Below are 12,382 nucleotides of genomic sequence, written 5' to 3'. Positions count from 1 at the left end.
ATAACCAGTAACCCATAACCTGGTCTTAGACACCTTATATGACCCCCTTTGCATAGGATTTGGTGCCACTACAGGACCTTGGTTGCAACCCATGTTCTATATGGTCCCAGTTTATATCAATAACGTCACACCGCCCCTGGACAGACCCTTAGCCTGTATAAGCTGATGTGGCTCCGTTGATTTGAATGGAGCTACATCAGTTTCCACATGTTAAGGATCTGACCCCTGATAACTAGAATATCATATTCTAACCTTGATTTCACTCTCCTTACAGTGCTATTGTAACTTCGAATTTAGTATTCATTTTCAGTTTTTTCCTTTTTTTTTTTTTAACTGAAAGTTTCCCTGGTTTCACAGAAGCCATTATTAGGTTTTTACTACTATCTGAATTTTGGAAGTGTCATAACTCCCAGGACTGCACCTAGAAGAGGCTGTGGAAAAGATGGGGGAAACGAGGACACTATCTTCTCACACTGTCTCCTCCACCTCTTCCACTTCTGCGCCCATTCCAGAAGTAGAGATGGTGGCACAGTAACCTGGACCAGAGTGGGAACCCTGGTTAGAAGTACTGGAATGACTTAAGCACTAGTGTATATACTGTTGTCAAATCCCCCGCCCACCCCATATTTATCCATCATGTCTGTAAGTTGGTAATCAGCATTCAAAGCAAATAAGTTAATGGACTACTTTTTATGGTAAAATGGATCAAAAATGAAAAACTGTGTACAACTATAAAAAGAACAGGAGTACTTGTGACACCTTAGAGACTAACAAATTTATCTGAGCATAAGCTTTCATGAGCTAAAACCCATGCATCCGATGACTAACATGGCTACCACTCTGAAACCTGTATACAACTATGTTTCAGAATGTTTTTAAGATTTTTAAAAAAAGGAGAAGTTTTATTTACCTAAAAAACTGCAAACTTAATTTTTTGCACGGATTTTTCACTTTATATATTTTTTGCTAATCAGTCCTGATAAATTCCTGGGAAACTTTAAACAAGATAAAAACTGAAAATGAAGGGCCTTGTGTATTCAGTACATCTAGTTATCGATGAACACATTTTTTTGCCTTTCGCTGATGAAAAGACTCTATACTAGAGACTTGTTTCTCCATGTCTGCTTGTCCTGGTGAATATCTGATTGCTATTGACCAATGCAAAATGCTTCCAAAGAGCAAAGCTTTTTACCTTTGGAATCAGCCAGGTGGCATAAAAGAGCTGGTATATTAAAAAAGCAATCGTTGGGGAGATAGCCTGCAAAATATTAAATCCATCCCCCTCAGGGTCAGAACTGCAACTAATGTAAATCAGTATAATACCAGTGAAGTCAGTAGAGCGCTGCTGATTGAGGAACTGGCCATTTGGGCACAAGTTGAACACTGCTGAATTACCAGGTTACTCAGTATACTATAGAAAAAGGGTGAACGTTGCCAACAAAGTGCAGTTAAATCTAAGCTTGTTTGCCAAGTATTGTTGTCTCCTTCTTTGATTATGGTTATGATACACATTCATCTTTTAAATAAAAATGCTCTATCAATTTTTCCAGCCTATTAGGCCTCCCTTCTGTGAATATGTGCAATCCTGATAAGCAGGCTAAGAAATCCAGTGGTTCTGGGAGCCCTTTTTTAAGCTACTGGGAACATATTGCTGCTACCAAGAACAGTCTTGAGGTTTCATTTCTTAAAGAGACACTGTCAACCTGAAAATCACACTTCTGTCTGATGTTTTACTTGCTGTTGTTACAAGTAACACTTTATGTTCTATAAAACGCTAACAGACTAGAGGAAAAACAAATCTCATTTTAGTTGTCCATTTGCCAGCACTTGTATATAGTTCTGCTTCCACTGTTGTTTTTCGTGGTCCTTTCACACAGCGACAGAGGAGGGAAATTGGTTGTGGAGCCACAAAAATTCAGACAGGCTCAGAGACAGACGTAGCTGAAACTTTTTTTAGCACTTTTTAAAACTGACTAGATTTAAACTGACAGTGTCCCTTTAAGCTTGATTTGCTGGTATGAGACCCATCTCATTGTGACAGCAAACTAGTCTAGCATATTTAATGGAAACAATAAATCTGGGTAAGTTCATACATTTTATGCCATCCTTATCAGGGAGTTTGTTATGAAGAAACAGGTAGAGCATCCCGAAGAATTCCCCAGGGTGTAATATGCTGATGACTGAGTGAACCAACATTGTAAACCCTTTAAAAGGGCCATCACTTCAACTTTACAGCTAGCAGTGGTGAATATACTAAGTCATAAATGTTAATGGTGCAGCCGGAGCTAATAAATGACAATATATAAAATAAGTGACCAAAAAGCCCCAAACCCTTCAAGCTATGTCTGCTGCTTCCTTTGTATAAAATCTAGGATAGATTAATACAGAAACAACATTTCTCCTGTTCAGTCCCTAAAACTGCCTTCTGAATTATCATGATGTTTCCAGGACAGCATCCCCAGTCACTTCTAAAGGTGAATTTATCTGAAAACAGAAATGAGTGTGTATTTTGCTCTTATATTGTGTACATCACGGCTTTCTGTTGCTGGTGCATTTTAAAAGCTGCATTCAAAGAATATGAAAATCCTGCATTTTGTATTTAATAGGATCCTCCTGCAGTATTTTCTCTTTGTTCCTTCAGGCTAAATATCATGCTTAACAGTGCCTGTGAGTAAAGATAGATAGGGAGCTGTGATTTTAAAAAATGATGGCCAAGGATCCTGACTGATACAAATGACCCCACCTGGGCTAGTATGCTAACCTCAGCCTTGAGGGCCTGATCCAAACCCTGTTGAAATCAATTGGAGCCTCCCCGTCAGCTTCTTTGGGCTTTGATTCTGGGCCTGAAGCAGAAACTGACTCAAAGAAACATCTTCATAATCAAGATTAAAATGTTAAACCCGGATCTTGTGGTCCTCATGAACGCAAATCCCAGTGGCTATAACAAAAGCTATGTGAATTCAAGGGGTGCAGGATCAGGCTCTAATTTCTTATTACTGCTGAAAGTACACAACGCATCAGGTTTGTCCCAACACTGAAAGCAACTTCACTTACCACTGAGCAAGCAGCAGCTCCTAAAGATCTGGTTTTGGGGAAGTTTAGTCAAAACGTTACCACTAGAGGGCACTAATCATCTTCATTACTTTACCTCTGCAAAACTTTGAAAAATAGGGAAAATACTCTCCCTTCAAAAGTTTGTCTATAACAGGATTCAGAAAGATCTAGATAAATTCATGGAGGCTAGATCCATCAATGGCTATTAGCCAGGATCGGCTTAGATGGTGTCACTAGCCTCTGTTTGCCAGATGCTGGGAATGGGGGACAGGAGATGGATCACTTGATTACCTGTTCTGTTCATTCCCTCTGAAGCACCTGGCATTGGCCACTGTCAGAAGACAGGATACTGGGCTTGATAGACCTTTGTCTGACCCAGCATGGCCATTCTTATGTTCTTACTAGTGTTAAAGATTCCCACTTTTATTACTGTAAACCACTGTATTCCATAGATCCAGTTTTTGATTGACGGTATATACTATGCATGCATCCTAGCACATATTCTGTAATTCCAAGCTATAGTTCTATTGTGTTGCTTGTTATTTAGATCCGCAAGGCAGTTCAAATATGCTAGCACCAGCACATGCCCACTTATGCATATAATGATTCCATGTCTCTCAGGTTTGGTCGGGATGTTCCTGTGATCCTGCGAAATTCAGAAGAAATAGAATCCAGCGTAAGAGTATCCAAAAAGCAGATGAGACAAGTGAAGAATCCTTTTGGCTTAGAAATTCCGCATCCTGCTGCAGTTTCCATAACAAGTCAGTGGATTTTTTTATGTTAGGTTTTATTCAGTGCCCTTTCCCCACCTATAGCTCCCAGCCCTCACTTTCCTTGCCATAACGTGTTTCCTTACACAGTTGCCATAGAAATAGCTATACTTATGCAGCTTATCAAAACGTTGTGTGTTTTAAAGTGGCACTGTCAATATTGTGGGGCTCAAAAATTAGATTTTTTTGAGTGATATAAATTTCATTAATAAAACCTGCTCTAGCAACAAATATTTTCAGTGATTAAAAACAGCTGGAGATGATAAAATACTGGATGCAACTTCATTCATTATGAAATCCGTCCCATCCACTTGAAATCGAAATAATTGGGCCCGATGCGGGTGAATTGCAAAGAGGCAGGGGATCTGTGCCTTTCTGCACCAATTGGGAACAGTGAGCTCAGCTGACGAGCAGCTTTCCACTGTGCTATTGTAGCTTATGAACTGGTATAGGAGCCCCTTCTTCTCCTTGCACAAAGTTCTGGGGAAGCTAGATCTATATAGATGCAATGCCAGGTCTCAGCCCAGCCCCCTTACTCCCAATCTCCTCCTGTATGGCTGTCCATACCAGCCAAAGAAGAAAGATATGTGTATGTGCTTGTGATGTAAACCCAAGTGGTGGCTTGCAGTTCGTTTGTGTGGTTTTTTTTTTAAGTGCTGCTTTGTTCGCACATCCAGTCGATTCCAGAGCCGCCGCAGAATTCAGGAGATCCTCTCCCAGCCTGTGTCAAAGTCGGGCAGCAAACCTGTAAAACCTTCCTGTATTCAAATAAAAATCACTGCAGTAATGAGCTCAAGTCTCCTCATCTCTTTTCCCACAAAGAGTCTTGGCATTACAGGGCCAGAATTTCCAGAAGCACTGACAACTCCCATTCAGGCACCAGAATAATTGATCGGCATTTCCAAACAGCTCAGCATATTGGGTGTTGGGTGCTTCTCTGAATCTGACCGGAAGTGGGAGCTGAGCTCTTCTGAAAATCTGTCCCAAGCTGTGGATGCTGAGTTCTTGAAAGTCTGGCCTACAACTCTTTTTAAAATCAGTCCCTAATGGCTAAGTATTGCTGTCTCCTGCACTGATAACAAGTGGGGAAAGAAATATTGCACATAGGTTAATCCTCACTGTGCACACGCAATAAGGCCTGATTCTTCCATCAAGCACAGGAGCGTGCTAGGATGTAAGTCTAGTTAAATATCATTTTCCAAACAGCATAGTCTTTGGGGTAGGAGTCATACTCAGCCCCCTAAAAGAGCTAGTACATATAATGCTGTCAGCAGTAAATCTTACCTTGCATGAGGTGCCCTTGGAGCAGCAAAAGGCACCTCATGGCCCTTTCAAGTGCTCTAAAGCCACTCTAAATTAAAAAAAATATCTGGGTACTGGCATTGTTTTCCTTCTGCTGACCTTAAGGAATTACAGTTGGTAAATTCAGGATTTCTGTATACTGGTGATCTTGCATTGTGTAGGATGCGTTTTCTTTTCATGCACTTATATGTTGTTCTCTAAGGGGGCATAACACTGACACCTGATTGTCTGGAAGACTGTATCCTTACATGCTACTGGGGGTGCAGTGTTCAAAAACTACACGAAGCTTTGCAGAAACACGTCTATTGCTTCAGAATAAAGACTCCACAGGCACTAGAAGATGCTCTCTACGGCGAATACGTGTATCGACAGCAGTATTTGTATCCTTTTATTTAAAAAAATATTTTGACAAACTATGCTAATTTTCTGGCACAGTGAGAATTGAACCTCATGAGCAGTCTGCAGTTTTTGGCACTGTGTATTTATGAATGAATAAGATTGAGAATACTCTTAGTGCAAGTGCCACATTTGTCTTCAATTGCAGTGACATTGATTGTTTTCCTTTACACAAATAAAGCATTAAAAAAACTGACACGAAAGAAAAATACTGTCAGTTGCCAGAAGATGCTCAAATTGCAGGCTTTGGCCCAGTGCCTAGATCTCGTTACCCACTGGTAGCTTTGTTGACTTTAGCTGACGAAGACGACAGAGAAATATACGACATTGTGAGTAATTTTAGAATGTATAGCAGGGCACCGTACTGATGTGTTTGGATGCTTCAGAACGTTCATTAGGATTGAGTAGAAAGACTGGCTTGCTTTTCTCATGTTGGCTGAAAACAGAATGTAGTCCTCCCCTCTGCACTAATGATGGCTCGCTAAACAGAGGAACCTGGTGGTCCTGCTGTGTGTGGATGGGGATGAATGTATGTGTGGGCCATTCAGGAAGTGCTCACCCTCTGCACAACACAGAGCTCATATCCATGAAGGTCTTTGTGTGCCAGCACATTGGAGCAGGGCATGAGGGCTAAGGAAGTGTCAGGCCCGGGTATCAATCACTGCAATTCCTTTCCCCTACCATATGGAGTGTTGTGGACCCTTTGATTTGGTTTAGCTTTTGTAACTTCTGTGGGTCAAGAAGAGGGATTCACCCCAGTACCTGGCAGAACTATTTGGACTGATCTCTGGGGAGAGGATTAGGACTGTAAGAAATGCCATACCAGATCAGACCCATTGCTCATCATGTCCAGTATCCTGTCCTGACAATGGCAACACTGGATGTTGCAGAGAAAGTTGCAAAAATCCCACAGTAGATGGATACTCAGTAACCTACTCCCCATGAAAATCTTCTCCTAATACCTAATAGTTAGAGATTAGCTTAAATGTTGAAGTAAGAGGTTTAATATCCTTTCCAAAACTTTTTTTTCCCACAGAGGAATTGATTTCAGTTCCTGAGTGTTCAATGTGCAATATGTGTATTTATCCAGTGTCCTTCTGAGTTTAAATGTTATATTTTGTTCCAATAGTTTTAGTTGCATGAATACTAATGTATATCGAGTCACACACATTTGAAGGCAAACTCCCCAATACGATTGACCTTCTCTACATACTAATATAGAAATTAGTTATGGCCAAAATAATACCCAGGAAAACTTACATATTACCTTTTCCAACTATTCCTATCCCTTAGCTTCCTGCTACCCCACCATAAAGGCCTCAACAGAAAAATGTATCCAGCTCCTTCCCCAGTCAGTACATCCAAGTATGCTTATAATTCAGTTTAGTTTAATAAAGATAAAATGTAGATTTAACAAACTTGCAAGAAGGTTTCTTAAACTAACATGAGAAAGCTGGATTGTTTAACATGACATTTTTTGCATCATCTACCAGGGGAGAAACCCACTTTATTTTCCCTTTTTTTTTTTCTTTTTTTTTTTTTTGATAGTTTTTCTTCCTGATTGTCATTGTCAAACACCCTTCAATTGGCCAAAGCAGCAGAAGCAGAATCCACTTGTACATTAAAAGCAGAAAGAGATTCTAGTCTTTTTCATGGTCCAAATGGAAGGATTGAATCTAACTTTGATGCAAAACTTCAGAAATATAATCACTAAATGAAAATGGTAAATGCTGAAATATTCTTAATCAAAAACATTTTTGATATGTACAAATCTTAAGGAAGCATTTTTATATTTAAGTCTAACAATACATCCAAGGTAAACCTCTGGTATGTTCCCCTGCAAACTCATGCTTGGTTTTTTTAATAGCTGTCACACAACTGGCATTTGTTGGTACATCTTTACCCCGATATAACGCTGTCCTCAGGAGCCAAAAAATCTTACCACATTATAGGTGAAACTGTGTTATATCGAACTTGCTTTGATCCGCTGGAGTACGCAGCCCCGCCCCTCCCCCCGCCCCCGGAGTGCTGCTTTACCGTGTTATATTCGAATTCATGTTATATCTGGGGTAGAGGTCTACTTAAATAATGTGTGGGTTTTTTAATCAAGCATGGGATTGTAGAAATCATGAGTTTTCATGAATCAAAGGTCTCATCTATGTGGAGAAAATGAAATGTATTTATCAGAAATCTCAGCTAACACATTTAAAATATGTTTTTTATTTAAACTGACTGATTACTTATCATCGTCTTATCTTCTCGGTGTTTGCAAATTGATTGCTTAATTATTTGCTCCATTATCATGGCTAGATAAGTTTTTATTGGATCACTTGCTATTTACACAACATAGGTAAAATGAGGCAACTGCATGAGCAGAAGGGATCCAAATAACCATGTTTACTAACTATATATGAGATGCAAGGGCCAGCTACATATGTGATTAAATTCATAGAGAATTAAAGGATAGGAATATAATGCCAATGAACATGGTTTTATGGAAGATAGGTTTGTTTGACAAAACCTATTTCATTCTTTGAGATTACAAGTTTGGTTGATAAAGGTAACTGTGTAGATGTAATTTACTTTCTTTGTAAGTTGTGTGACTTAGTAGTGCACAATGTTCTGATTTTAAAAAGTAGGACTACAATCTCAGAAAAGTACACATTAAATGGATTAAGAACTGGCTGACAGATCTCCAAAAGTAGTTGTCAATGGGGGTGTTTCTAGAGGGATTCCAACGGGATGGGGACTAGGCCTGATCCTATTCAACATTTTATCAGGGATCTAGAAGTAAATATAAAATGACTGCTGATAGTAAAATGTGTGGATGTCACTCTAGCCTTTTATTTTATTTGAAGTGAATGTAGTAATGTTATATTACACCATTGTGGGTTTGACTCGCGTGGCTACAGTTTCAAGCTGAGAGTGAACATCATCTCTGCTATCTGCTTCAGATTTAGAGCCTCTAGGAACACACAAAGACCAGAGATAGTGACCCCACATATGTTCACACACACAAGGTCTAGTCTGCTTTACAAGTTTTACTGAAGTTACAATTAAGGTTATGATTAGACATGCATATAGAAATCCTATAAAGACCTATGCTAAAGTTACAAATACAGTCATGCTGACATCCTTAACAATATGCTTAAGGTCTGATGGATTCCTTTCAACTGATCATCAGTGGAGGGATGATTCCTGCTGGTGTTTTCCCATAGGCAACTCATTTTATCCAGTCTGGGAGCCCTAGTTTATCTTCTGATTCTAACTTCACCTAATACTCCGCACATGTACATGAAGGTGTCCACCGTTTTTTCCTTATTTGCATTGTGTCCCCTAAGAATACTGGGAACCCCATTTTTCAAAGGTTGTTTATAGTTCCTTTTGTTCTCATTAGCGTTTATGCACATCGATTAGGGCATTTGTTAGAAGAAATTTGACTACCAGGTACCTTGTAGTCCAAAGTTACCTTTGCAGTTAATTTTTCACAGTACCACTCATTGGCACATCTTTTCCCGTAATCTTGTGGCATTGGGTTATTCTTTGGCCACCATCTTATGTCAAGCATTGCTTAAGCCTCTGGCCTAGTATGGCTAAGCTGACATTTTATAGGCCTCAGCCTATAGGCCTTAGATTTCAGTCCTACGTACTTAGGTGCCTAATACATATGTATCCCTTCTGACTGCTGGTCAACTTTATATTTGGATAATTCTGCTCTTAAATCTATTCAACATACAGTGACTATAAATGACGTGACATGTTAGTTAATCAGACTATCTCACAATAGATAAACAATAAATAACAATGGGGGCAGGGGGATCATACAGAGCAGTCTGGATTGGTTGGTAAGATGGGCCCATTCAAACAAAATGTGTTTAAATACAGCCACATGCAGATAAGGAATGCAGCTCATACCTACTGGAAAGCAGTGACTCCGAAAAGGATTTAGGGTTTACAGTGGGCAAGCAACTTAACGAGCTCCCGGTGCCAGGCTGTGACGAGAAGGGTTAATGTGATCCTTGGAGGTAGACACACGGGAGTACTGAGTTAGGAGTAAGTGAATGATTTTTACCTCTGTGTCCTGCATTGGTGAGACCAATACTGTCCACATTTAAAAAAGAAAGTTGAAAAATTGGAGAGGGTGCAGAAAAGAGCCACAAGAATGATTTGAGAGCTGGAGAAAATGCATTAGAGAGCGACATAAAGAGCTTAATCTTTCTGATAAGCTGAAACGGACTGAGAGTTGATTTGATTACAGTGTGTAAGCACTTAGTGGGGAGAAAAATACCAAAATGCTCTTAATGTAGTGGAGAAGCAGAACAAGAACCAGTGTCTAGAAAACTGAAGCCAGAGACATTTAAATTAGAAATTAAGTACAGATGTTAAGCAATGAGGGTGATGGTTAAATCTGCTAAGGGGAGTGGTGGATTTTCTATATCTTAATGTCTTCAAGACTGGTTACTTTTCTGGAAAATATGATTAAGCCAAATGCATATTTATGCTGTAGTCAAACAAGTTATTCGGCTCAATACTGGAGTAACTAGCTGAAATTTAACAGCCTGTAATATCCAGGAAGTCAGGGCTAATGGTCCCTTCTGGTCTTAAACTCTATGAATCTACATACACTGCTGCTTCTCCTGGGTTTTTTAGCAGCTTTTGAAACACAGAGGATAGTGAGAACCCTAACAGCATTTCTATACTGTAGTTAGACACCCATGGCTGGCCCGTGCCAGCTGACTCAGGCTCATGGGGCTTGGGCTGTGGGGCTGTTTCACTGCAGTATAGATTTCTGGGCTCGGACTGCAGACTCAGCTCTGGAACTCTCCCACCTCGCAGGGTCCTGGGACTCAGGCCAGAGCCCAGGCTCTAGGACCTTGCAAGGTGGGAGGGTCCCAGAGGTGAGGCTGCAGTCGGAGTCTAGAAGTCTACACTGCAATGAAACAGCCCTGCAGCCCAAGCCCCGTGTGCCTGAGGGTATGTCTACACTACGGGATAATTCCGAATTACATTAAACCGGTTTTATAAAATAGATATTATAAATTCGATTTCACGCGGCCACACTAGGTACAGTAATTCGGTGGTGTGCGTCCATGGTCCGAGGCTAGTGTCGATTTCTGGAGCGTTGCATTGTGAGTAGCTATTCCGTAGCTATCCCATGTTCCTGCAGTTCCCCCGCCCCTTGGAATTCTGGGGTGATCATTGTCGCGGTGGTTCGGGTAAATGTCGTCAGTCATTCCTTCCTCCAGGAAAAACAACAGCAGACAATCATTTCGCACCCTTTTCCTGGATTGCCCTGCAGATGCATAGCACGGCAACCATGGAGGCCGTTCAGCTTTTTTTTTACAGTCACCGTATGTGTACTGGATGCCGCGGACAGAGCGATACTCCAGCGCTACACAGCACCATTCATTTGCTTTTTGCATGATAGCAGAGATGGTTACCATGTTCTGTCCGTCTGCTGCTTGAGTAAACTGGCAATGAGATGACAGTTATCTCTCCCCCTCTGTACTGTCTACTGCTATCATGAGTGCCCCGGCTGAGATCGGCCGGGGCACAAAGCAAACTGGGAATGACTCCCCGAGTCAATCCCCTCTTTATGGTTTCTAAAAATAGAGTCAGTCCTGCCTAGAATATGGGGCAAGTTGTACGGGACCAGTGTATCAGAGAGCACAGCTGCTCCGTGTCAGTTATTCACAGGGGGTGCCCCTGCAACAACCCCACCCGTTGCTTCCCTCCTCCCCACCTTCCTGGGATACCGTGGCAGTGTCCCCCCATTTGTGTCATGAAGTAATAAAGAATGCAGGAATTAGAAACACTTGAGTTTTTAGTGACATAAAATGAGGGGGAGGCAGCCTCCGGTGCTATGATAGTCCAGGCAGGACATTAAGCGGTGTGGGGGGAGAGGAGCCCAGCATCCACTGCTATGATAGTCCAGGCAGTACAGAATCTTTTCTTTACACATGAAAGGGAGGGGGCTGATGGAGCTCAGCCCCAGTTTGCTAATGATGAAGACGGTTACCAGCCGTTCTGTCCCATCTACTGGAGTGACAGAATCATTCCTGTTTTTCCAGGCGCCCCCCCTGGCCGGCCTCATCTCAGGCCACATGTAGGTATTGAGCAGTTATCAAGCAGATTGGACGCTCAGGGTTATAGGACCGTTACCAGTCCTACTGCACCGTCTGCCACCGGAGAGGGGAGATGAGCGAATACTGCCGCTTCACTGCTGCAGCATAGCGTCTACCAGCAGCATTCAGTAGACATAGGGTGACAGTGAAGAAGTCAAGAAACGATTTCTTTCCTTTTTCTTTCACTGGTGGGGGGGAGTAACTGAGGAGCTATTCCCTGAACCACGCCAGACCATGTGTTTGACCTACAGGCATTGGGAGCTCAGCCAAGAATGCAAATACTTTTCGGAGAATGCTGTGGACTGTGGATAGCTGGAGTCCTCAGTACCCCTCCCTCCATTAGCGTCCATTTGAGTCTCTGGCTTCCCGTTACGCTTGTCACGCAGCAGTGTAGCCTGGAGATTTTTTTCAAACGCTCTGGCATCGTTCTTCTGTAACGGAGCTCTGATAGAACAGATTTGTTTTTCCCATTACAGCGATCAGATCCAGTATCTTCTGTACGTCCATGCTCGAGCTTTTTGGATTTGGGACTGCATCCCACCATGCTGATCAGAGCTCCATGCTGAGCAAACAGAAATATAATTCCAAAAGTTCGTGGGGCTTTTCCTGTTTACCTGGCCACTGCATCCGAGTTCAGATTGCTGTCCAGAGCGGTCAATGGTGCACTGTGGGATACCGCCCGGAGGCCAATAACATCGATTTGCGGCCACACTAACCCTAATCTGATATGTTTAT

At 41.6% G+C, this 12,382-nt stretch overlaps 1 protein-coding gene across 2 annotated transcripts in view; it reads left to right on the top strand.

Moving 5' to 3' along the window:
- CGRRF1 (cell growth regulator with ring finger domain 1) overlaps positions 1-12,382 on the top strand; it is a 241,739-nt gene that overhangs the window by 5,979 nt on the left and 223,378 nt on the right. For both annotated transcript variants that reach the window (XR_012655854.1, XM_032771489.2), the window contains exons 2-4: positions 3,676-3,815; positions 5,329-5,506; positions 5,704-5,851. Coding sequence is in view for 1 of the 2 variants with exons in the window: in XM_032771489.2 (XP_032627380.1) it covers positions 3,676-3,815; positions 5,329-5,506; positions 5,704-5,851 (466 nt within the window). In the remaining variant the exon portion in view is untranslated. The remainder of the gene's footprint in view (positions 1-3,675; positions 3,816-5,328; positions 5,507-5,703; positions 5,852-12,382) is intronic.

The sequence above is a fragment of the Chelonoidis abingdonii genome, chromosome 4, assembly GCF_003597395.2.
Source record: "Chelonoidis abingdonii isolate Lonesome George chromosome 4, CheloAbing_2.0, whole genome shotgun sequence".
NCBI classification, from domain to species: domain Eukaryota; kingdom Metazoa; phylum Chordata; order Testudines; family Testudinidae; genus Chelonoidis; species Chelonoidis abingdonii.
Note: the sequence above shows the minus strand (reverse complement) of the source record. Positions and strands in the feature narration are given on the sequence as shown.